At 33.1% G+C, this 27324-nt stretch overlaps 1 protein-coding gene across 12 annotated transcripts in view; it reads left to right on the top strand.

Annotated features, from left to right (window-relative positions):
- Positions 1-27324, top strand: part of Nf1 (neurofibromin 1) — a 252535-nt gene that overhangs the window by 74632 nt on the left and 150579 nt on the right. For 9 of the 12 annotated variants that reach the window (XM_078042513.1, XM_078042507.1, XM_078042509.1 and 6 more), the window contains 8 exons: positions 6479-6652; positions 7070-7192; positions 7441-7515; positions 9369-9398; positions 12660-12791; positions 20240-20374; positions 23948-24061; positions 25856-25935. In XM_078042513.1, the coding sequence (XP_077898639.1) occupies positions 6479-6652; positions 7070-7192; positions 7441-7515; positions 9369-9398; positions 12660-12791; positions 20240-20374; positions 23948-24061; positions 25856-25935 (863 nt within the window). The remainder of the gene's footprint in view (positions 1-6478; positions 6653-7069; positions 7193-7440; positions 7516-9368; positions 9399-12659; positions 12792-20239; positions 20375-23947; positions 24062-25855; positions 25936-27324) is intronic. The other 3 variants (XM_078042508.1, XM_078042514.1, XM_078042512.1) reach the window with 1 other exon arrangement.

The following is a 27324-nucleotide window of genomic DNA, read 5'->3' as shown; positions in this document are numbered from 1 at the left end:
ATTGCTTAGGTTGGCCTTGAACCTGCAGTCCTTGTTTTAGTTAGCTTTTCCACTGCTGTGACTAAAGGATCTGACCAGAACAACTGTAGAGGAAGAAGAGTTTATTTGAGGGCTCATGGTTTCAGAGGTCTTAGTCCATAGAAGGCCAGCACCATTTCTAGGGGCTCAAATTGAGGCTGAACATCATTACGGGAGGGTGTGGTTGAGTGAAGCAGCTCACATCATGTGATCAGGAAGGAGAGAGAGAGAGAGACACACACATACACATACATACACACACACACACTCCACTCTCCAGGTAAAAAAATGTATACCCAAAGCCATGCCCCAATTCTTACCTCTTCCAGCCACACCCTACCATTTCCATTACCACTCAGTTAATCCCTATCAGAGGATTAAATCACGGATTGTGTTAAGACTCACAACCCAATCATTTCTTCTCGGAATCTTCTTGCATCATCTTACATGTGAGCTTTTGTGGGGCACCTCACATTCAAACCATACAGTCCTCTCTTGCCTTCTGAGTTGCTGGGGTTAATAAGCATGTGCCACTGTGCCAGGCTTTCTCTTTTTCCTCCTCCCTCTCCCTCCCGCTCCTCCTCTTCCTCTTTCTCTCCCTCCCCCTCCTCCTCTTCCTCCTCCTCTATCTCTCCCTCTTCCTCTTCCTCCTCTCCCTCCCCCTCCTCCTCTTCCTCCTTCTCTCTCCCTCTTCCTCTCCCCCCTCCCCCACCCCACACCTTTCTTATGATTTCTTTTAAAAGAATGTGTAGAAGACATCTGAGGTCAAAAAATGAATCAGTGGATGCCAAAGGTGGGAGGGGAGGAAATTGACTGGAAAGGAACTCAAGGGGACTTCTTAAGGTGGTGAAAATGTTAAAGATCATGATTGTGGTTCTGATTCCATAACTTCTTTCTCAAAATTCATCGAATTGTATATTTAAAATTGCTGATGCTTATCATGATGTTTTCAAAATCACTTCACCTGGCTCAACATTTTATTTTTCCAAATTTATTTGCCAGTAGACTTGTGGGTTGCTTTTTCACTTTTGGCTATTGTGAATAATGCTATTATGCACATGAGTGTAAAATTGAGACCTTTTACTTGGTATATATCAGAGGTGGAATTTCTGAATCATATGGTAATTCTATTTTTAATTTTTTGAAGAATTTCTATTTTAAAGTCACTTTTTTTCTTTCTTTTGTTTTTGGTACCAGGGATTGAACTCCACGGGGCACTTGAGCACTGAGCCACATCCCCAGCACTCTTGTATTTTATTTGTAGACAAGGTCTCTCTGAGTTGCTTAGTTGCTTAGTGCCTAAATTGCTGAGGCTGTCTCTAAACTTAAGATTTTCCTGCCTCAGCCTCCTGAGCTGTTGGGATTATAGGTGTGTGCCACTGCGCCTGGCTTAAAGTCACTTTAAATGTTTTTTTTTTTTTAGTTGAAGATGGACACAATACCTTTACTTTATTTATTTATGTGGTGCTGAGGATCCAGCCCATGTACTAGGCAAGCCTCACACGTACTCGGCGAGCGCTCTACAACCCCAGCCCCTTAAAGTCACTTTTAATAGTTTGTTCTTTGTAAGGAAGTATATTTTTCAATTTTATCAACCAGGTTTTGTATGTCTTATTTACTTATGTGCCAGCCCGAGGAAAACACATGGCATATGAAAAAGCACATTGAGAATTTGTATTGGTTGGACCTAGAAATGGCATGCCTTCTCTCATTCATATTCCATAAGCTAGAACTTAGTAACATGGTCAAGAGAGGCTAAAAATATAAGTGACTCCTAGAACATAGTAAACTTGGGTATCAAAGAATTAAGGGGCCGGCTGGGGATGTGGCTCAAGCGGTAGCGAGCTCGCCTGGCATATGTGTGGCCCAGGTTCAATCCTCAGCACCACATACAAAGATGTTGTGTCCGCTGAAAACTAAAAAATAAATATTAAAAAAAAATTCTCTCTCTCTCTCTCTCTCTCTCTTAAAAAAAAAAGAAGGGGATAGAGAGGGAGTCAAGGACATTTTTATATTGCTATCTTCCTAGAATTCTTGGTTATTTCTTTATATGAATGAAAAGTTATATACTGTAAGTACATGTTTACTTGGGGAAAAAAAATGGAGGCTGTATGTTCTACAACAATTCAGGTGAAGTTTGGATAGTGGGGAGAGTTTTATAGAAGAAGTATAGATTTTTAGTTGAGCTTAAATTTAGAACAGGATTTAGTGGTTGGTAGAACATGTGCTTAATATGAACAAGGCCCTGGGTTCAAACCTCAGCACTAAAAACCAACCAAACAAAAAACACAATTAAAAAAAACAAATAAAAGTCAGATATGGAATTGCTGTTTTCTCTCATATTGTTTTCATGTGTACGGGTGTGTTTGAGAGTGCATTAGGGATCAAACCCAGGGCTTCACGCTTGCTAAGCAAATGATCTACCCCTGAGCCATAAGCCTACTCCTGTTTTACCTTCTTGATAGTGTTGTTTAATTAAAAAAAAAAATCGGTTTTGATTGTCTCATTTATCCAGTTTTTCTTTTGTTGCCTTTGCTTTTTTAAAATATCATATCAAGGATGTAATGGCTGCATCTAGTGTTGTAAAAATCTTCCTGTATTTTTGTTTTTGGAGTTTTATAGTTTAAGTTGTGAAGTTTACATCTTTGCATTTTGATTTGACTTATGTTTTGTATATGATGTAAGTGGAGGACCCAACTTCATATTTTGACCTGCATGCATACATTTTTCCTAGTACCTTTTTTTTTTTTTTAAACTGTCCTTTTTCCAATGAGTGAAGGTCTTAGCACACTTGTCAAGAATTTTTTGGCCATGTGTGTGAGAGTTTTTTTCCTAAACGTTTTATTCTATTCCATTTTTCCTTATGTCTGTTCTTAGGCTGGGATTACATTATTTTATATTATTGTAGCTTTGTAATAAGTTTCGAAATCGGTAAGATAGAATAAAGTCCTACAACTTTTTTTTATTCAGGATTATTTTGGCTATTCAGAGTCACTTGAGATTTCATATGAATTTTAGGGTGGCTTTTCTATTTCTGCAAAACATTTTTATGAGATTTTGATAGAGATTGTGTGGAATCTGTAGATTGCTTTGGGAATTATTGGTACATTAACAATCCATGTACATGGGATGTCTTTGCATTTATTTTTTTGTTAATTTTTTTCAGCAACGTATTTTAGTTTTCATTATAAGAGTGTCATCTCTTTGGTTAATTCCTAAGTATTTTATTCTTTTTTTATGCTATTGTAAATGGAATTGGTTTTTTTATTTCCTTTGCAAATTTTTCTTTGCTAATTTGTAAAATCCAACTGATTTTTGTGTATTCATTTTGTTTTCTACAACTCTAGTCAAATTTGTGTATGAGCTCTAAAAACTTACAAAAAAAAAATCTTTATTTATTTATTTTTTTGGTAGTCCTGGGTCTAAGCCCCAGGCCTTGCATGTGCTAGGAAAGTACTCTGCTGCTAAGTTAAATTCCTAGTTCTTCCTTTTTGTGGGGGTCGGGCAGTACAGGGGATTGAACTCAGGGGCACTTGACTAGTGAGCCGCATCCCCAGCCTTATTTTGTATTTTATTTAGAGACAGGATCTTGCTGAGTTGCTTAGCATCTCACTTTTGCTGAAACTGGCCTTGAATTCAAGATTCTCCTGCTTCAGCCTCCCAAACCCCTGGGATTACAGGCTTGCACCACTGCACCTGGCTCCTTCATATTTTTTTTAATTGTGAGACAGGGTCTTACTAAGTTGCCCAGGCTATCCTTGAACTTGTGATTGCCCTGCCTCCCCTCCTGGGTAGCTGGAATTACAGGCCTGCAGCACCATGACGAGGTGTATATGAAATCTTTAGGGATTTCCATGTATGTTATTTTGTCATTTGTAAGCAGGGTTAACTTACTCTGATGAATAGAAGTGGCAAAAGTGGGGCATCCTAATCTTTATTTTATTTATTGCTGATCTTTGGGGAAAAGCTTTTAGTCTTTTACCATTGAGTATGTTGTTATTGATTTTTTTTTTTTTTTAAAACCATATGGCCTTTATCATGTTGAAGACATTTCCTTCTATTCCTAGCTTGGGTGTTTTTTAAATCATGAAAAGGTGTTGAGTCTTATCAATTGCTGTTTATGTCTTAATTGAGATGATAATGTAGGAATTTCCTTCATTTTATTAATGTGGAATATCACATAGATTGATTTTCATTGTTAAACCATCCTTTTGCTCCAGAAATAAGTCTCACTTGGCATATGATGTTTTTAAAAAGCTACTGAATTTTATTTGCTACTTTTTTTGACCACTTTTTTCATTGATGTTCTTCAAGGTTGCTCCTCTGTTGTTTTCTTTCAATGTCTTTGGCTTAGGCATGAGGGTAATGCTGATCTCAGAATGGGTTAGGAAGTGTTCCCTCCACTTTAATTTTTTGAAAGTACTTGAGAAGTGTTGGTGCTAATCCTTTAAGTGTACTGTAGAATTCACCAGTGAATTCATCTGGTCCTGAACTTTTCTTTTTTTAAAATTTTTTAACATTTATTTTTTATTTTAGTTTTCGGTGGACACAACATCTTTGTTTGTATGTGGTGCTGAGGATTGAACCAGGGCCGCGTGCATGCCAGGCGAGTGCGCTAGCGCTTGAGCTACATCCCCCAGCCCTGGTCCTGAACTTTTCTTAACTGGGGAGGAGACTAACTATTAGTCTCCCTAATAGTTCTAGTCATATTTTTTATTTATGAGTCATTTTTGTTAGATCGTGTATTTCTAGGAATTTTGTCCATTTTGTTCACATTATCCAATCTGTTGATGTACAATTTGTTGTATTACCCTTTTAAAATTTTTATAAAATCAGTAAGTAATGCCATTACATTCATATCTGGCTTCAGTAATTTTAGCCTGCCCTTATTTTTTCCTAATCATACTAAAATTTTGTCAATTTTATTTTATTTCAAAGAATGAGCTTTTGGCTTTGTTGTTTTTTCTCTGTTCTCTGTTCAAATTATCTTTTTGCTGATCTCTATTATTTCCTTTTTTCTGCTAGCTTTTTACTATTTTTCAAATTCCTTAAGATAATTGATTTGAGAGCAGAGTTTTAAAATGTGTTCACAGCTGTAGTTTTCCCTCTTACCATTACTTTCACTGCATCCTCTAAGTTTTAGTATGTTGTGCTTTATTTTTATTTGTCTCAAGATATTTTCCAATTTCCTTTTTCTTGGGTTTTTTTCTTTGATACATTTATTGTTTAAGATTGTGTTAATTTTCACGTTTTTGTGAATTTTCTAATCTTCCATTTACTGTTAGTTTCCAGTTTCATTTCCTTATTATGAGATAAGACACCTTGTATAATTTCTTTTTCTTTGAATGTATTTAAGGTTTGTTTGGGCTGGATTCAGGCCTATATTCCTGGCTACTCAGGAGATTGAGACAAGAAGATTCCGAGTTCAAAGCCAGCCTCGTTAAGTTAGTGAGACCCAGGCTGGGGCTGGGGCTCAGTGGCAGAGTGCTTGCCTAACATGGGTGAGTCACTGGGTTCAGTCCTTAGCACTGCATACAAAAATAAGCAAATAAAACAGAGGCATGCTGAGTATCTATAAGCACAAAAAAGAAAAAAAAAAAGTTAGTGAGTCCCTGTCTCAAAATAAAAAATAAAGGAGTGGGGGATGTAGCTCCATGGTGAAGTGCCTCTCGGTTCAATCTCCAGAACAAGAATAAAACAAAACAACAAAAAATATTTGGTGGACTAACATATGGTTCATTTTGGAACATGTTCCACATACACTGAGAAGAATGTGTATTTTGCTGGTGTTGGGTGAATTTAGCTTTTGATATGTTATGTCTGAGAATATGTGTAGGTGGAAATGTGAAATTTTCACTTAAGAGAAAAGTTAAGGATGAGATTATCAATGAACTACAAAGAGGTGTTGAGTTCATAAAAGGATAATTTTTTTTGGGGGGTAGATAGGATTTAGAGTAACAGTGTAGCCTTGGGTATATTCTTATTTAGAAGGCTAAAAGGTTGAATATTGTCTGGAGTATTAGAAAAGGATGGAGCAATTTGATATTTACCAATAAAATATTTAGACATTGAAGATAATATCAAAAGGAAGATATGGTCAGCTGAATTCAGTGCTGAGTTCAGATATTTGGGAAGGATTCTTTCTTCTTCCCTTCCACCTTCCCTCCAAGATCTTGTGTAAACACATTACCACTGAACCACATTCCCAACCCAGGACTGTTTTTTTAATACTCCTATAATAATTGGATAGAGAAAGAGAAGAGGAATTTTTTTTTAATTTGAGGAAATTATTTAAAGAGTTAAATAATGACAACCACTTAAATTATAAAATTGAAAACCAAAATATAAATGAGACATTTTTATGGTATAAATATTAGAGGCCGTTAATTTGTTACTTTGTTGTATAAATATGAAATAAAAGAAACTTCATATTATCTTATTGCTCTATTTGAATTTGTAGAAATTATTTCTGGACAGTCTACGAAAAGCACTTGCTGGCCATGGAGGAAGCAGGCAGCTGACAGAGAGTGCTGCAATTGCTTGTGTCAAATTGTGTAAAGCAAGTACTTACATCAATTGGGAAGACAACTCTGTCATTTTCCTACTGGTTCAGTCCATGGTGGTTGATCTTAAGGTATCATGCTTATTCTTTCTCTTCTGTAATTTTACGAGAATAAAATTCTAGTAGAGGTATTATGAGCAAAGATAAATGCTCCAAATACTAAAGTTTGGAGTCACCTGTGGTAATAAGTTTATAGGTCCTACTTTGTCATTATGTTCATCAGCCTAGATTGAGATTATGAAGAACAATGGAGTTAATCAGTTTTTTAAAGTTAACATAAATATACAGACTTGGGTTTAAGATAATGTAGAAATTTGGACCAGATAGGAACCATATGTGGTATAGTAAGATTTATATCAGATGAGTGAACCACAGTATTAGTGATTTATTCTTTTTCTGGCAATTGAAATTCCCTGTCATCTATGTGGATAATGTTGATTAGTAATAATACTATTAAAAGGCCTTTGTTTTCTATTGGGGTTTTTATAGAACCTGCTTTTTAATCCAAGTAAACCATTCTCAAGAGGCAGTCAGCCTGCAGACGTGGATCTAATGATTGATTGCCTTGTTTCTTGCTTTCGTATAAGCCCTCATAACAACCAACACTTTAAGGTAAGAGCACTGATTTTTATCCACCTATGCTTACTGATGCTAATATTTTCCTTTTTAAATGTGAAAAGACTGGAAAAATAAATAGGTATATAGTTTTATCACTGTTTCTTAACATTATATGTTGATGTGAACTTGAAGACCTTAAAAAGTTATCTATTTTTAATAAATTTTATTTTTGCTATTGTTTTGTCTTATTTTGTATTACTGGATATTTTTCTCCTAGAAATGATCTTTTCTTTTTTCTATAGATCTGCCTGGCTCAGAATTCACCTTCTACATTTCACTATGTACTAGTAAATTCACTCCATCGAATCATCACCAATGTAAGTCCAAAAGGTATTGCTAAATTACTTAAAACATTTTTTTCTTTTCTTTTTTGGTGTAATCCTTCTTTCTTTTTGCCCGTTTAAAGAAAGATGTTCTTGCCAGATGTGGTGGCACATGCCCGTAATCCTAGCTACTTTGGAGGCTTGAGACAGGAGAATCACAAGTTTAAATTAAATTTTTAAATTTAAAATTTAAAAAACAGCTGGAGATGTGGTTCAGTGGTAGGGCTCTTGGGATTCAATCTCCAGGACCAAAAATAAACAAACAACAAATAAATAAATAAATGAAAGAAAGAAAGAAAGATGCTGTTGGTTTTCACAAAGGTTCTCAATGTAGGTGATATGTTGTAAGAAGATTACTCTGAAGTGATTATGTCTAGTAATTTATATACAGTTGTATTTTTCATATTTAATCTTGATCTGAGGGCCCTTATTGAGAAAGATGAAGTTATGAGAATCTTTTGGAAAAAAGAGTAAACCTAAAACATGTTACTTAAATCAAAAGCCTTTCAGAATAATGTCATTGAAAATATAATTGAGCATTTTCATTCAAAAACTCTTCATGTATTATTTGAATACTCTTAGCTCTTTTTCAGTATTTGGTATATTTTGATTTATCACCTTACCAATTAAGTTAAAAGTAATATTGCTTATGTTGTATCCAGTATGGCACATTTATGAAATGATAAGATTATATTTGCACATTTTAGTCCTTCTTAAGTAAATGAAGTATTAATATGCTGTACAAGAGATATTCATAAGATAAAGCAAGTGAATTCATAAAAAGGTATTTGTGATGTGGGAACATTAAATAGATGGTGAAACCTTATTTTATTTGGACAATGGATTTTTCAAATTCTATTCATCTAATTTTGAAATCTTGAATTTTGAAGGTTCTCAGGTATTTACCTTCACAGTTCCTCTTTTATCCATTGATAGATATTTACACTTACTGGTCAACTTGTTCCAGTTTTCTTCCCCTCAAAAGGCTGCAGTCATTGATAACTTAGTGTATTTGTCCTATTTACAAAATACATTTCAAGACTTTCGGTGAGTTAAAAATCATTTGCTTTGAATATATTGAATTAACTAAATGTGGCCTATATTTTCTTTTAGACATTTCTGCAGGGGAAAAAATAAGTAATGGTAAAGCTAGTTAACAATACATTTAGTTTTTCTTGATGGAGTGTTGGTAGCATTTTTGGGAGAACAGTTCTTTGTTATACAGGACTCCTTGTGCATTCCAAGACATTTAGCATCTCTAGCCCTCATTTCATTAAAACCAGTTATTTCGCGTCTTCTGCATTATGAACAAGAATGCCTGAAAGAATGACACCTCTCTCAGTTGAGTATCACAGATGGAAATAACATTGAATACTCTTTGTTCCAAAAGGGAAGGCTTAATTAATCTGACTGTAGACAAGGTATGTTTGTATTAAAAACTTTAAAAAATTACTGTACTATTGCCAGTGCAATAGCCAGGACTTTTTAACCTTAAAGTTGACTTTCAGTGTCATTTAAGAAAAAAAAAAATTCTTTCTCTACCTCCAACCTCAAGTTTTATGCGTGACCAGAAACAAAATATTCCTTTATTGCTTTTGGCTCATAATACTAAAAATAGTTCATTTGTTAGAGTGGATAGTTTATATAAATGCTTAAAATTTGAATTTAATAAACCCAAGTGTATATGTGTATGTGTTCATGCCTGCCTGTGCGTAGGTACACACACACACACACACACACGCACGCCCACACCCACACACACATACTCCCTCTCTCTCTCTCTTTTTGATACTCTGTGGCTAGTTACTTTAATTGTGAAATATTTTTGTCTACAATTGAATATATAGAGCACTTTCAAGCATGGACTTGGCACTGCTGTAAGTGGCTGAGCTGCTCTTTTCTGGGTTTTAAAGCATGCTTGGAGTGGTACTTCATGCATGCCTCAGTGTACTTGGTGAAAGTGATTGTGCATCCTATACTTTAATGAGTATTGCATGTGTGAGGTGGAGTGTGTCTATATCTGAGGTCAAGTTACTATGGATATATTTTTATAAAGAAAAATTATTGATTAGTTTTTAAATATTAAGCATCAATGAAATTGCTTGAAAAATAACAAATAGAACTCCAAAGTGTCTTTAAATTTAGAGAGGGACACTTTGTCTTTAAAGATTGGTACATTGGTTCTTCTTAAGGCTCTTTGGCTTGAGGCTAATAGTATAAAATTCTTTCTGGTGGAAAAGGAAATATGAAAATTTACAAAATTGACTATTATAGTCTCACCAAAGTATGTTATTAGGCATATATTTTACTTCTTGAATTCATGTGAAATTTTTCTAGCTATTTGGACTCCTGATCCTAAATTGATTCATAATTTCCTTTTAAATGATTCCTGGCTCAATACACTTTATAAGTTCACTTCCATGGTTCTTAGATAGTTTACAAAATTATCACATTTTCAAATAAAAGTTTTGTGTAGAAGTAGTAATGGTGTTTGGAGTTTTGTTTTGCTTCTGTGAACTATACACACAATTCTTAAGCACTGTTTAGATGTGAAAAAAAAAAACCCAAAAAAACCCCCCCACAGTTTCTTAGAAAATTTTAAAGTCGATTCACTATTTGAATTTTATTGCAATACAAGTTTTTCAACAGTCTCTAAAATGGTACTTATTATACTGTCACCTTTTTTATTGTGATATGCCATAACAGGTGAATTAGTTTTAAGATCTGAGTTACGTACTTTATAGGTTTCTTTTATGTTAAATTACATATGTTATTGGGAAATTTAAAAAGTAGTATTCCCGTATATGAACCATTTCTGTCAGTTATCACTGGGACAGGCAGTTGCTAGTATAGTACTTTATTTGATCTCTGCTGAGATCATCGTTAGATGATTTATTTCTGAGGTATTCAAAAATCATTTAAATTGTTTCTTGAGAAATTGCCACATAATTTTCTCATTATATAAGTATTACATGTTTTCGGCAATGAACAATATTTTTAAGGAAAAAAGAATGTCTGTATTAATTGACTAGTTTCAGAAAGAAGATGGAGTCACTGCTCAAAATACTAATTTTTTAAATTCTATAATGTCTAATTTTTAGTGCCTATTTTATTCAAAGTGTATCTTTTACTTTAAAATGAATGAAATAGTTTTATTATGAAAAATGAAAAGTATGAAAATTACCAAAACTTCAGCCTTAAAACTATTTTCTAGGGTATATACCTAGTACTGCAATATAGTTTGAACAGCTATGAAAAATAACATAGTAATTTGGATAGAATGTTATTATGGAATACATATCTCTTTAGTTTCAGTTATTGGCAATATTTTTATGGGACCTGGGGTGAAGAGGACCCTTTACTCATTGCACTTTGTCATCATTCGGTGTTTTGTTGCTTTAAGCTGATTAACTTAAACTGTTTGAATTAGTTAATATCTGTAAATTAAGTTTCATTACTTGCTTTGGGCAAGTTAGATGACTAAATTGCTCTAAATTTGAGAACTCCATTATATTACCAACTAAAAAACTGCTTATTTACAGAAATGAGCTTAAACAAAGAAAGAAGTGAGGGAAGAATATATGCAACCATTATTAAAAAAAAAAAAAAAAAGGCCAAGGGAGGTGGTGCACGCCTGTAATCCCAGCACCTCAGGAGGCTGAGACAGAAGGATTACAAATTCAAGGCTAGCATAGGCAATTTAGTGAAACCTTGTCTCAAAAATAAAAGGGACTGTACATGTACTTCAGTAGTAGAGTGACCCTGGGTCAATCCTCAGTACCTACCCCTCCAAACTACTACTACTACTACTAATAATAATTTAAAAAAAGAAATAACAACAACAAAACCAAAAAACTTTCTTCACAGTTTTGTAATCCCTTTGTGAGTGGAGTTCAGTATTCATATTTTATATCATAAATTGGTGTTATATTTTACTGTCCAGTAAATAGAATTGTAATTTGTAGTTTTGGTTAAGGTTAACATAACTTGATGCTAATCAAGATATTCTGAGAATTACAAGTGAAGAATTTCAGTGTTGAGACTTTAAGGATGTAAAGCTCTAATCTCCCTTATTTACTATTTGAATATATTATCATTCTTCCATTGTTTTTTCAAACTAGAGCTTAAAAGTTAGTTTATCTGTATCTGTCTGTTTGTCTATCCCTGTGTGTGTGTGTCTGTCTGTCTGTCTCTGTGTCTGTGTGTTGTCTCCCCCCCCCCCCCGCCCCCAACACCTTGGTAGTGGGGATTGAACCCAGGGATACTCTAAATTGAACTCAACAAGTTGCGCAAAGCCTCCCAAGTCACTGGGCTTTAGGCTTTAGGCATGCACCACCATGTTTGGCTAGGCTAAAAGTCAGTATTTTAAGTCATACTGTTTCATACATGTTCCTCATATGTAATGAAAATTCATCCAGTCATTTTTCTAATTTAGTGATTTTCATAATTGTCATTTTTATAATATATCAATTCATTTTAAAGTAAAAATCAAGAGATATACTTTCAAATAAAATAGACATTAAAAACTAGACATCAAAGCCAGATAGATTAAATAAATAGAAAAAAATATCTACATAAAGCAACTCTTTTAAAGAAACTTAGCTAGGATCAGTTTGTCTTTGTTTATGGTGATTGTTAGTTGTTCATGTGCTGTGTCACCATTGCATATCAGTTTAAGATTGTAGGTTTATTAATGGCTTTATGTTATTTACTAATTTTATGTTGTAATTATTATTTGTAATGGTTTTTACCACATAGTCTTCAACATTGTGTTGAACCACTAATCTCTTTTAACTCTGGGAAAAATTTATACAATATATGCATGTATTTCTGAAGTGTATAAAATGTTAAACTTTGTAAAATAAATAAGATTGGCTACAGAATTGGTTCTCTAAAAATTTTCAAATTCATTTGGTTTTCAGTGAAAAAAAAACAGTATCTGTGTACATGCTCATTATTATATTTAAAAACATGTAGATTAGTGTTTGAGTTAAAGATATTATTTCAAAACTTTGAAAATCATGACATATGTTTGCATGACAGTTTTCAATGAAAGGATAACACTTAAAGGGATAACAGAGTATACAACTCATGTAATTTTATACCTTTTCTTCCTTATGGTCTTTGTTTTTCTCTAGTCTGCATTAGATTGGTGGCCCAAAATTGATGCTGTATATTGTCACTCAGTTGAACTTCGAAACATGTTTGGTGAAACACTTCATAAAGCAGTGCAGGGTTGTGGAGCACACCCAGCAATACGAATGGCACCGGTAAGAAGTCATGAATTTTGAATTCCAACTCCTTTCTGTTTCAATTTTAGTGTCTTTATTTCATTCCTTCTGTTTTGATTATTTTAGAGAATTGAATGGGTCCCTCCTTTTCTATAAGTGTTGTACAATGTTTTCATTGCAGTATTATTGAATACTTGTTAATAAATGTTTATTTTTCACTGTTTCAGTTAGGTGAACCTTTTCTCCTTTGTGTTTAGTTTTGTTCCCTCTTAACTTTTTGTTTTTTCTTTTTTCTTTTCCTTTAAGTCTTATGAACCAAAGAATTTTGATTAGCTTCTTACTTTATGAAAACAAGTAAGGGAAGGTGACTCGTGGGTTAGAATTAATGTTTGGCATTCATCCTGAATATTTTGCATAAGAAATTAGAAATAAAATTAAACTTTTTAATTTAAAATAAATATATTTTATTTGTTAGCAAATATACTTTGAACATTTGTAAATGATAGGCATTTTGATACTGACGTTCCATTATGTTTAAATTTAATAAAAGCGGACATCTCAAATTAGTCTAAGAGATTATTATTCTTATGGAATTGTAAAACTCAGTGAATCAATAAAAACAGTTAATTATAGAATTGGTAAGTCATTTCTTGGTATTTATGTAGAACACAAGGGCATTGTACATGGCAACTCTTGACATTGATTGATGATGCTTTGTCTTCTGCTTATTTTCTATTCTTATTGGCTGCTGTTGATCACATGATCAGATGCCAATCAGTCACTGTTTTGCATGGCAGTGGGCTTCTGTGGCTTTAAGTATGACCCATTTTGTAACTACCTCAGAAAAGTCTTGGATTTTTTTTTTTTTTTTTTACTTTTCTGTATATAGTTACCTTTATAGTCACATCATGTCATTTTAAATGAAAATATAACATGTTTTCAACCTATTGATTTTACCTAGTAAATTAGCCATCTCCATTTAAAATTTAAACAGCTTTCTCCCTGGCATGCTTCTCTTTTTCCAAGTTCCCATACCAATAAAATATTTTTGTTTTATACAGTTGTGATTCACTCTTACCCAGTTTTCTGGAATTGTTTCTGAGGCTTGTTAGATTCAAATCGAGAAGTTTTCTGTTTGTTTCTGATGTTTTAACATTATGTATCCTAGAAAATAATAGCCACAAGGGCATGATAATGATGTTTAATAAATAAACTTTAATATGCAAGGTTATTTTTAGTTGCTTTTTATATGTCAAGTACTTAATTTGTTTTAAAGTTGGAAAAGCATAGGTGTGATTGGAGGTAAACAAACATCAGCTACTTAAGTATTATTTATCTAGATATCATTTTTTAAAAAGCTTCAGAAATTGCTTGAAATAAAGTTTTTTCCTTGGTGGTGCTAGGAATTGGACCCATGGCCTTGTGTATGCTAAGCACATGCTCTACCACTGAGCTTTCCCAGCCTCAGATAAACTGTTTAAAAATCATTTATCAATCAGTTTATTTTTTCCAGATATCTTTTGGGAAGTTAGAACTTTATTTGACTTTTTGTTGTAAGTTTAGGACCCTTTCTAGTAGAAAATGAATCATCTTCAATAAAAGAAATTGATGGAAAGTTAATAGTCACTTTCTGTTTAACTTTAATATTTAGTTTCCCCAACTGTGTATCATTTAATTTTCTTTGTATGAATCCTTATGTTATCGTGTTAGTTTGAAGAAAACAGGAGGTTTGTCTGACTGATAGAATCCTGGGTCCCTAGTTCGTAGAGCACATTTAGCATATATTGAGCATGTAGTATCTATTTGGTGAATGAATGAATGAATTTCTTATTGACCTGGTTTTAAGAAACCTCCATCTGGTCTGCTTCTCTTCTGTATTTTATATATATAAAGAAATTTCGAATATATATACATAATGTGTAAAGGACAGCTTTCTGGCTGATATTTTCACTAGAGAAGATAGCAAATTTAATAAATAAATTAATTAATAGTTAAATTTGGAGGATCCTTAAGATCTTTGTGAGTCAAACAACAAATATGGAAGTGTATTGATTTCTATTAGCTGTCAGGCTCAGTGTTAATGCCTGGGAACAATGATGAACGAAGCACAATGCTTTCTCTCAAAAGAGATTTCAAGCAAAAGTCCTATAACTTCTGCTTGAAAGCATCTAATGAAGAACTCAGTATAGTAGGTGGCCATAAAATCCGGAAGCACAGGCAAATACATATAACAACTGGTTTAGAAATAATAAATTATTGGGCTGTGGCTGTGGCTCATTGGCAGAGTGCTTGCCTAACAGAGTGCTTGCCTAACACTGGGTTTGATCCTTAGCACCACATAAAATAAACAAATAAAATAAAGACATTTTGTTAAAAAGAAAAGAAATAAGCAAAAAATAATTTAAAAAAGAAATAACACATTATTGATTATTGCATCAAGCGTTCTCAATCTTGGCTCTATTGACATTTTAGACTAGATAACTTTTTGTTGTAGGGGCCTATCCTATACGTTGTATGATATTTAGCAGCATCTTTAGTTTCTCCCTGGTACAAGGCAGTAGCACCTATCCCTTGACCCTCTCCAGTCATGAAAACCAGAATGTTTTCAGATGCCCCCTAGGAGACAGAATCATTCTCATTTGGAAACCATTGTATTACATGGTATGTTCACTGGGTTGTCCCTCATTTGCATAGCTTCAAATGATTTGGGACCCTGATAAACCTGAACCTTTAACTTGGTGCAGAGTAGCAGTGAAAGAGTTCTGTCTGTTAAAAAAGTAAAATAATATCTGTATTTCAGAGCTTTACAACATCCTTATATTTTGAAGACAAATTACTTGGTAGATAGGCCTAATTTCTCTTCAACAAGATAGAATCATGTTCCTGTTGTTTCCAGTTCTGCAGTCTGCAGATGTTTAATCCTATGCTCCCGAGGTTTCTTTTTATTTTTATATAGCAATAGCATTGGAAATTATTTATTCTTTCAACTCTCTTTAATTTAAAAATTGTGTATGTGTTTTTTGGATTTGTTTTTATAGTTAAGCAATCTAAGTCCCAAATCTTGTAAAATAGTCACATGATTAGTGAATGGCCAATTAGAGTTAGTTCTAAGGTTTCTTGACATTTAGTCCAGTGTCTCTGTTCTTCAGTAGTGTGTTAGTTTGATGAAAACAGGAGGTTTGTCTTATTGATTGAACCTTGGATCTCTAGTTCCTAGAGCACATTCATCATATATTGAGCATATAGTACTATTTGCTGAAGGAGTGAATGGATTTCTTATTTGACTTGGTTTTAAGAAGCCTTCATGTTGTCTGCTTCTCTTCTGGAAAGACCAACCTAACAAAGATTTTAAAATTAAGATGACATGTTAAGATCTGACTTTAGTGTTCGAGATGTGGTATGATAATTGATGAAAGCTTTAACATGCTGTGTCTGGATTTCATGTTTCTGTTAATACAGTCTAAGATAGTATTATGTCTTATTGCCCTGATAATCATTTAAATTTTAACTTTTGTTTTCCGAACCTTGAGCCATAGCTGCTTCCTTATGCTTTTGTAGTGTTTATTAAAATTGAAATATCTGCCTCAGTCCTAATCATTTATATTTTCAAACCAAGACATTTTGCTTTCATAAAATTCAAGCCTCCTGATAATAAATGTTTAATAATTTTCACAAGTATGTATAATTTCTAGAGATTATTATTCTTAAAAAGGTTTTTGGCTCAGCAAATGCCTGTTACATCCCTGTAGTTCAGTCATATAGTCTTAAATTAACAAATGGTTTGGCTCCTGAAATCTCTGGTTTATGAAATTCTTCTTAGGCTTAATTGCCTCTCTTCTCTTCTTTGATCAGAACACACGTACCAGCTTGGATTTCTACTAATATTATACAATACAGAAGATAAATTAATAGGTGAAATTTTTTTCCTTTACATTTCTTATTAAAGAAGCATATATCTTCTTTATCAAGTTGTTTCTGACTAATGGTCATTAAATTAAAAAGTATTTGAATTGAATGTTTAAAGTTCAGATTAAGCAGCCATACTGGAACAAAATTTACATGCTAATACCTGATATTAAGAGATGATATAATTAAACTAATATCAACCTTATTTTGAAATGACCACGAAATAAGAAAAAAGTTTTGTTATCTGCCAGTTGTTCTCTGCTTGTGTTCCTATTCAGTGGTTGCATCAGGCAAAAGCGGTTTGATAGTTATACTTCATTATATCTACTCATAGTAAATAAATTTATTCAATGAAAGTTTCACCTTTGTCATAGAAAGACTATTATAGAACTGAAATATCAAAACTTACATATGCTTGGAGCGGAAGCTGCAAACTTTGGTTCTTTTGTTCTGACAAAAGAAAATTTAAAATTCAGATACCAAAAGCCATTCAAGAGAAACTTATTATAAGTTATTATAAGTAAAGTTATAAACTTATTATAAGTAAAGTTAAATTCAAACAAAGAGCACTCTAAAAAGAGAGTGGGTTGTCTGTGAGGAGGCAAAGGAACTGGTGTTGCTTCCAGATTTATTAGTTTGATGTTTGCCTGAAGAATTGGAGTCCACCTTTTTGCACTCAGCCAATCAGATGTTTAACTTTTCTTTCATGAGTTTTTTTTTAAGTTTTTATTTTTATATTTTTATTTTTTTAGTTGTAGTTGGATATAATACTTTTAATTTTATATATTTTTTATGTGGTGCTGAGGATCAAACCCAGGGCCTCGCACATGCTAGGCGAGTGCTCTACCGCTGAGCCACAACCCCAGCCCCCACCTCTTTCGTGAGCTTTTGACCCTACTGGTCCTCTCCAGAAATGTCAAGGTGGCCATTCTCTTTAAGGAAGCTTCATGTACAAGTCCTAGGTTACTGTGGATACTGGGGTCAACGGCTGGTCAGAACTTACATTAGTGTGCCTGTGTTATCAAAGAAACCTCCTTTCTGAAATGTATGGAGATACTTAATGCCATAACTCCTAGCTTTACTTTGACCTCAGTGGACCCTGTGAAGACTTAGTCCCATTAACCCTTCTTTCTTGATGTATATCCCCATTTAATTTTTTTGTTTTTATTTGCTTATTCATAAGTTCTGTGTATCTAATGTCTTTCTGTAGGTTATCTGCCTCAAGTTATTTGCCCATCTGTCTTGGAAGGAATTTAAAACAACTTTAAAAGTAACTTAAAGAACACTCATAACCTGGCTATGCACTTGACTGCTTATTACTGTTACTTAAACTCCTTGATCTCAGGTTAAATACTTTGACTTATAATGAAAATATATAAATAGTTCTGCAAGAGCTAACACAAACCAGAACTTATTAAATAGTTGGTAAACATTTGCCTTGGGGTTATAAATATAAAAGCAAATAGTATTTGTAAGTTTTGATATTTCAGTACTATAATAGTCTTGAGCATAAATATGTTAAATAGCTATTCTCCCCGGATTACAGGATCAAAATCCTTCAGTGTTCTTGGGAACAATAATAAATGCAGTTTTCACACTCTTTGAGAGCTGTTGCTGTGTTGTAGATATTCATTTCTATGTTTTAACTTTGAAAGAAGACAGCATGTTTACTTGGATATTTTTATTATGGTTGGATACATGCTGCTTAGTCTACTATCTGCTTATTTGCATATATGCTCACATTAAAGGCATCCAGATATTTTTGTATTCTTTTAAAGGAAAAAAAGGAAATGTTTTATAAGAACAGAAAGGTGACATTGAATGTAGGATATAAATATTGGAGTTTTGGTTGAATAACATCTGTATTTCATAATTTTAGTTTACCGTGATATCTCTGAAATTGAAACACATTTTCCATGATTTTTTTTTCAGACTCCAGCTCCTTCACTCTTTTTTTTTTAAATGTATTTTATTTTATTTTAAAGTTATAGAGAGAGAGGGGGGAGAGAGAGAGAGAGAATATTTTTAATATTTATTTTTTAGTTTTCGGCGGACACAACACAGCACCACCTTTGTTTGTATGTGGTGCTGAGGATCGAACCCGGGTCGAATGCATGCCAGGCAAGCGTGCTACCGCTTGAGCCACATCCCCAGCCCTTTTTTTTTTTTTTAATATTTTTTATTTTTTAGTTTTTGGCGGACACAACATCTTTGTTTGTATGTGGTGCTGAGGATCGAATCTGGGCTGCATTCATGCTAGGCAAGCGCGCTACCACTTGAGCCACATCCCCAGCCCATGATTTGATTTTTTAAAAAAAATATTTATTTCTTAGCTGTACACAATACCTTTATTTTGTTTATTTATTTTTATGTGGTACTGAGGATCGAACCCAGGGCCTAGCACGTGCTAGGTGAGCGCTCTACTGCTGGGCCCCAGCCCCAGCCCCATGATTTTATTTTTTTTCAGAGAGTTCTTTTTATAGATGTTCTTTAGGCAAAATACATGTATTCTGTAATTTGAAAGAGATGGAATGCTATTGAAGTAAAAGAAAAACTAGACAATTAAATCTTTAATTACAGATATAGTCTATGTAGCATATTTCATCAATTCTGAACACTTATTTTTACTTTTCTGGGAAATTTACCTAAAGTTGCAGGCGTGTTTTGCTTTGTATGGTGTCTTATAATTGACGGTGGCCTTTTGTTTCTTTTGGTACAGCAAATGATGTTAATGTTGAATCTACAAAATATCTGTGTGTGTGTGTGTGTGTGTGTGTGTGTGTGTGTATTAAGTGTTTGCTGAACGAGTTGCCTAGTGTGTGTGTATTTGTGAAAGCCATAGACCAAAAATTTCTCCCAATGTTTTCATGTTTTGGAAACTTGTTTTTTATATAGGAGTTAACCTGATATTAAACCTTTAGCATTTTAATAGATTTTCATTAAATCTTACTAGATTAATGATATATGAATAATATAAATGATATCAAAATAATTTCCAGATTTAAAAACAATACTATTTTATGGTTTATATTTAGTGTTTCTAGGGCTGGGGTTGTAGCTCAGTGGTAGAGTGCTTGCCTCCCATGCGTGAGGCCCTGGGTTCGATCCTCAGTACCACATTAAAAAAAAAATAAAGATATTGTGTCCCATCTACAACTAATATATATATAAAATTTAGTGTTTCTAATAATAACACACATTTGATGGTATAAAAATATGTCTATAAGTCTGTTTTGTAAAGCTTTTTAGAATGAATGAATTCCTCCCCCTAGCCCCCTCCCTCCCTGCTTCCTCCATGCACTTTCCCTTCTTCTCCCCCTCCTTCTTCCTTTTTTCCCTCCCTCCCTTCCCAGGGGAACTTTACTACTAAGCTACATCCCCAGTCCTTTGTATTTAGAGATAGGATCTCAAATTTAGAGATAGGCTTGCCGCAAATTTGTAATGTTTCTGTCTCAGCTGCCACTACAGGATTATGCTACCATACTCAGCTATAATGAATTTCTTAAATTTAAATAACTATTTTTCCTACATCTAATATCTGATTCTTACAAGGTGATACTATGTTTTTGTTTTATTTTCAGAGTCTTACATTTAAAGAAAAAGTAACAAGCCTTAAATTTAAAGAAAAACCTACGGATGTGGAGACAAGAAGTTATAAGTATCTTCTCTTGTCCATGGTGAAACTAATTCATGCAGATCCAAAGCTTTTACTTTGTGTAAGTTTTCAAAGGAACCATAAATCAAGGTGTATTCCAATATCTATACTCTTTGTTCTTTTTAATTTCGCCTTGCTGTTGTCTTAAACAGTTTAGCTTTTTGTTCCCCTTTTTCTTTTCATCAACTTTCTGTTTTCATTGACTCTGTTTGCAGATACTGTATTGGAAGGAGAATGATGAAAATGATGTGGTTAGTACTTACTTATTGTTGTAACTCTGCTTTTATTGCCTCAGATGGTTTTAGATTTCTGAGAACATCACACAATAATTAGGAACTGATGTAAATGCTGTAAATGAGTGATTAAAGTAATCACATGAAGTGATTAAAAGCATGAGCTCTGGAGACAGACTAATTTACTAGCTAGGTGATTTATTTAACCTCTTTGTACCTTAGATTTTTCACCTGAAATATTGGAATAATACTAGTTTCTACCTCAGAGAGATCATTAAGACAATTGAAATAGTATATAGAAAGTTTTTATGAACAGTTCCTGGCATATAATAAGCACTAAAAAATGTTAGTTTTTGTTAATACTGAAAAGAGAGTTAGCGTTAATATTATTAATGTCCCTGCTATGACAGTTCTATGAAGTTAATAGGAGAACATATTTAACCTTTGTCAAGGTTCTGCAGTTCTTAGAGTATAACAGCAAGCAAAGTTTATTACTGCTTTATTCAGTAACACGCTTTTTAAGGGCTGTGGTACTTTCAGTTTTGATCGATTTTTTTACATTACTATAATGTAGGGGTTCTATGAAGCCCCTGAATTATGAAAAAATGTATATTTTAAGTAATTTTTTCTGGATATAGAGGAAATAAGAAAATCTTTGGCTTGGAAAACTGTAAAATTTGTGAGTGAGCCTTTGAAAGTAATGAAATGTCTTTTTTCCTTATTTCTTTGTTATATGACACAAGTTATGATGTTGCCTCATCATGTGTGTCTCACAGTATTAGTACCACTGTTTACATGGCTTAACTCAGGTTCAACGAATACATCAAAGTCATCAATGTCTTTTATGCTAAATATATTACTGTTTGAAGACAAGAGTTTAAGCAAAATTTGCTATTTTCCAAGAGTTATAGAAATTATTTTCTTTACTGCCATCTAGTGGCTAAATGGCTATTCTCAAAGTAATGATAAGTAAAATTGTGAAAGATTTATTGTAAATATTTAATTATTCTGTGATTTATCAAAATTCTAAATCTTAGCTAATAGGAATATAGGAATAACTATTAAATGGTCTCAGTTGTGGTATTTTTAAACTAATATGATTTTATCTTCCATCTTTATCATCTTTGTCCTAATCATGTTACTCTCAATTTTTCAAGCCTCAAGTTTAACCTCCAGTATTTCTTGCATCCCCTTAATCCTTTCTGTACTCTGAAATTTATAATGATATCTTTAAAAAGCAGATCCTGTAATGCCCCCTGCCCAACTTAAAACCTTTTGGTTGAAATTGCTCTTGGGATAATGACCAAACTTCAGACAGATGTACCAAGTCTTGCAAAACCTTTCTCTCATCTACCAGTTCTTCTACATCTAGCTTATGTTTTGTCTTCTGTACTCAAGTCATAATATAATGAATCTTCTTTCAATTCTTGTTACCATATTCCCTCATATCTGCCTTTGTTATTTGCTCTGTTTCTCTCTTCTCTTTATAGAGAAATTCCTAATAATTCTAAAATATTATCCCCGCCCTAGGAAGCCTCCCTGACTAGGCTATATTTCCCTGGTATAGGCTCTCATTGCAGATATAACTTTATTGTACTTATCTCATTTGTAGTTTTATACTTGTCCTACACCATCCTAATTATTTTATTGATGTTTTTTTCCTCCTGAAACTACATGCTGCTGGAGGGTAGAAAATGCCTTTTTAAAATTTGTTTTTTCTTTGGTATTCAGTAAATACTATTGGGGAATGAATGAATGAATATAAATGTTGGAAAATAGGTTAACAGTTTTGAATTAGAACTATACTTTTGGTGAACGGCCTACCTCAGTCACTATAATAGGGAATGATTTTGTAGTTAGGATAAATATGGACACAAGTTAAGATGGCTTCACTTAAATGAAGCATTTTGTTTATTTGTTTGTGATACTAATGACCTACATCCCCAGCCCATTTTATATTTTATTTTGAGAAGGGGTCTTGCTGGGTTGCCTAGGCTGGCCCTAAACTTATGATCCTCAGACTCCTGAGTAGCTGGAATTGCAGGCATGTACCACCACATACCATGTATTTTTGAAGTGTAAATACATCTTCTAAGTTATGGGAAACATTTCACACTTTTCCAGCTTCTTTTTGTGTGTGTGGGTGAAGTACTGGGGTTTGAACCCAGAGAACCTTAACCAATGAGCAACACCCCCAGCCCTTTTTATATCTTATTTAGTTTTTGAGCTAAGATCTTGCCAAGTTGCTTAGGGCCTTGTTATGTTGCTGAGGCTGGCTTTGAACTTGTGATCATCCTGCCTCAGCCTCCTGAGCTGCTGGGATTAAAGGCGTGTACCACTGTGCCAGGCACATTTTAATATCTTTAATTAGGTATTCACATTTATACAATCAATACTTATCTTTGCTTGGTGCAATATATTTTTCCACAATGAAAAGGATTGAAATATGGCTGTCTGGAGGTGTGGATTCTAGTCCTCTTTGACATCAGCTCTGTGGATTTGAATAGGACCTTTCTACAATATAAAAAGGACTGTACAGGAAAATCATGCAGTCTTCTTCCAATATGTGTGTTTTTTGTTTTAAAATATACAGTCATTTGTAAGCTCAAAACCAGTAAGTGGGCTGGGGTTGTGGCTGAGTGGTAGAGCACTTGCCTCTCATGTGTGAGACACTGGGTTAGGTCCTCAGCACCGCATAAAAATAAATAAAAAGATATTGTGTCCATCTATTTAGAAAAAAGAAAAAACCAGTAAATTCCAAACCAGACTTACATTATTTAGGCAGTATACTGTTGAAAAAAAATTACTTACACTTCATTTATTTTTTATTTTGTTTTTATCAAACTCAGGGCCTTGCTCAGATTAGACAAGCACTCTGCCATTGACCTACATACCAAGTTCTTAATACTTGTGGCTCAGCGGTAGAGCACTCACCTAGAACGTGCAAGGCCCTGGGTTCAATCCTCAATACCACATAAAAATAAATAAAATAAAGGTATTGTGTCCAACCAACTACAACTAAAAAATAAATATTAAAAAAGAAAGAAAAGCTAATGTTTAATTTTATTTCTTTTAATTATAAATTTCCATGGGTATTATTTACATTAATGAATAAGTATAAATGTGGATTAAAAGAATCTATAACAAATGCTGTTTTGATTTAAAAAATTTTTTTTATTGAGTTAAAATTTACATACCATGAAATTCACCATTTTAAAATGTTTAATTCAGTGGTTTTTAGAATATTTACAAAGTTCTGCAACTAATTCCACTAACTCTAGAACATTTTCATCACCTCTAAAAGAAATTTAGTACCAATTATCAGTTGCTCTCTTCCCTCCTCTTCATGATCCCTGTCGGTTTTGTTTTGTTTTAATTGATGTTTGCTCTTTCCTTTGCAGAATCCAAGAAAACAGGGGCCCGAAACCCAAGGCAGTACAGCTGAATTAATTACAGGGCTCGTCCAACTGGTCCCTCAGTCGCACATGCCAGAGATTGCTCAGGAAGCAATGGAGGTAAGGGGGAAATGAATTCTAGACTCTTGAAGGAAAAGCTATAAATGTGTACATTATTTTAAAAAATTTCTATGTAATTTTTTTTAAATTGGTGCACTATAATTAATTATACATTATAGTGAAATTCACTATTGCATATTTTATGTACACACAATATAACAATATAATTTGATCAGGTTAATTTCCCGTTTCCCAAAACCTCTTCTTTCCTTCTCTATATACATTCTTGATGTTCCTCTGGTGTATGACTTCTATGGGTAATAGGTAGATATCATTTCTGGAAATAGTATGTTTGTGTCTATGTATTATTTTAGAAATTCCATGGAGAAAGAAAGGGTTGATTTGCCTTATGTCATAGGTAGTAGCAATGTTGGGTGAAATTCATTTTTTGTTTGTTTGCTTGTTTGGTGTTTTTTTTTTTTTTTTTTTGAGCATGGTCTCATTGTATTGCCCAGTGTGGCCTCAAACTCCTGGACAAATGATCTTCTCATCCCAGCCTCCTGAGTAGCTGGGATTATATTGTGCAAATTCTTATGCTTAATAAAAAAGGTCAAAATTTTGTATATGCATTTTATTTTTTAAACTTACTAAAATGTCATTGATAAAATTGGAGCATATTTTGCCTACCTATAAGTTCATTTTAAGGTGTGCATTTTGAGCATATCCACAGTTTTACAATTACTATCTAATTCCAGAACACTTTTATCACCCCAAAAAGAAGCCCATCATTCCACATCCCCACTCCTTTAGTAATTGGATACTTTTCTGTGTCTTTTGAAGTTTTAAAGTAGTCCAAAGTTACATTTATGTATCTTTTCCTATTGTGAGGCAGGTTATCAGTGACATCATTTACAGTTGAAGCATTTGATTTGGTTTTAAAGAAAAAAAATCAGTTCTCCTTATGTATCCCAATAATATTTTTATTGGAATTTTAATAAAAAGCTTCAAAGAATCTCTAAATATTTTGATCAAAGACTCAAATAATATACAGAGATCAACTATATTTGTTGGAGTAGGAGGAGGGGAAAACATTGTCGACTTGGAGTTAATGTTGGGTATTGAAGGAGGGGTATACACTTTGCTCTTTATATAAGAATAATGTATTTATGTGGTAATTGTATATTTAAAGTAAATTATTTAATTCCTGTTAACGCTCTGTGTACCAAATTCGAAGTTTAATTTTATGGTCAATTGAATTACTTTAGAATGAATAATCTGTTATGAAATACATGTTTAATACACTCCCTATATAACTTATCTTGTCAGTAAATATCTGTGGGAAGCAAGATAATTTCCACTTTATCTTTTGCTATGTGCGTTAATTTTGGGGAACCCCTTTACTAGAGATTAACCGTTTTATTTTTAATAAATTTATTATGTTTTTACAATGTATTAGTCTCATTGCTGAAATGAAAAATCTAAACTTTTTTGTTTTAAATTTCTAAGAAGGGGATGGGAATGAACTTTTTATTACAGAAAGTTCTTTATTCAAATCATTTAGTTTGCTTCTGAAAGCAGTTTTTATGTGTCTATATTATTCTGAGTTCATCATTTAACTTTGTGTGTGCTGTTTAGAGTAAACATGACAGGAATAAAGTGATTTCATTCTGTATGGTATTCCTTAAGAGATTTGTGTTCTCTAGGGTTTCTCTCTTTTGTCTTTACTGCATATCAAGTCTTTGTAGCTTTACATAGCTCAATTTATTACCATTTATAAAATAAATACTAACTAAAGGTTATTTTTTCCCAAATTGTTTTGAGTGAGTTTTCTCTCTTTCTTTTTTTAAAATTCAGGCTTTGCTGGTTCTTCATCAGTTAGATAGCATTGATTTGTGGAATCCTGATGCTCCTGTAGAAACATTTTGGGAGATTAGGTATATGTACTTTTAATTTTTAAATGCAATTTAAACTTTTAATTTTAGAGGTTTTGTATTTAAATATTAACTGTATAATTCTTAGTTTATTATAAAAATTTACTAATTTATATCTTTAGAGTGCTTATGAGTTTGTATTTTTATCTGACTAGAAATTATTAGAATATTTTTTATTCTAATAGCAACATTGTAGCAATGTACAAAATAAATTTTTAAAAATAGTACTAAATTTTATCATCCAGGCACAAGTACTCTTGTTTGATATAGTCTGTTTTATCTTTCTTTGTATAAACACAGTTTATAACTGTTTCTAATAGATTTTTACAGTTTTTTATTTTTTTTAAGAAAGAGTGTGATAGAGGGAAAGAGAGAGAATTTTAATATTTATTTTTTAGTATTTGGCGGACACAACATCTTAGTTTGTATGTGGTGCTGAGGATCGAACCCGGGCCGCACGCATGCCAGGCGAGCGCGCTACCACTCGAGCCACATCCCCAGCCCCTAGATTTTTACAGTTACAAGCATACAGGGTTAATATTTTATAACTTTTTTTTTTAGTTTTTAAAATTATCTTTCATAAATCTATAATACTCATACTTTTGATGAATGAATTAATCATTATATTTGCTTAAAAGGCAAAAATACAGACAATTTAATTTCATTGTCTATTTCTTAGGTTAATTAAATAAATTATCTTTTAATGAACACAAAGTCACTACATGGAGGAATGTTTAAATATGTAAACCTTAAGTTTTGCCATTTTTTTTAACTTTTTTTAGTTGTAGATGGACACAATATCTTTATTTTCTTTATTTTTTATGTGGTGTTGAGGATCAAACCTAGTGCCTCACATGGGCTAGGCAAGCGCTCTACCACTGAGCCACAACCCCAGCCCTACCATTATCTTTTAATAGAATTGGGTGTGCTGAGTCACTTGGCAGTAGTTTAGTTCTGTCCAATAAGAATACAGTGTAAACCACAGGTATAATTTAAAATTATCTAGTTATTACATAATAAAGTAAAAAGAAATATGAAAAGTTAATTTTAATAATATATTTTATTTAACCTAGTTTATATACATACCTAGAATATTAAAATTTCAACATAAAAAGAATGAATTGTTAATGAGATATTTTGTATTCTTGTTTTCACAAAGCCTTCACAGTTTGGTGTCACGCAACACATCTCAATTTAGGAAGCCATATTTAAAGTGCTCAGAAGACACATATGACTGACTGGTGACTACTATGTTGGATAATATAGCTTTAGAACAGAGATTAGCAAATCTGTGCTCTAAAAGGACAGGATAGTAAATCTGCTAGGCTTTGTAGTTATCCAGTCTGTTGTAACTATTCACTTTTGCTTTTGGAGCAAGAAAGCAGCCAAAGA

Source organism: Ictidomys tridecemlineatus, chromosome 3 (genome assembly GCF_052094955.1).
Source record: "Ictidomys tridecemlineatus isolate mIctTri1 chromosome 3, mIctTri1.hap1, whole genome shotgun sequence".
In the NCBI taxonomy this organism is placed as follows: Eukaryota; Metazoa; Chordata; class Mammalia; order Rodentia; family Sciuridae; genus Ictidomys; species Ictidomys tridecemlineatus.
This window is presented reverse-complemented; position numbering and strand designations above follow the sequence as displayed.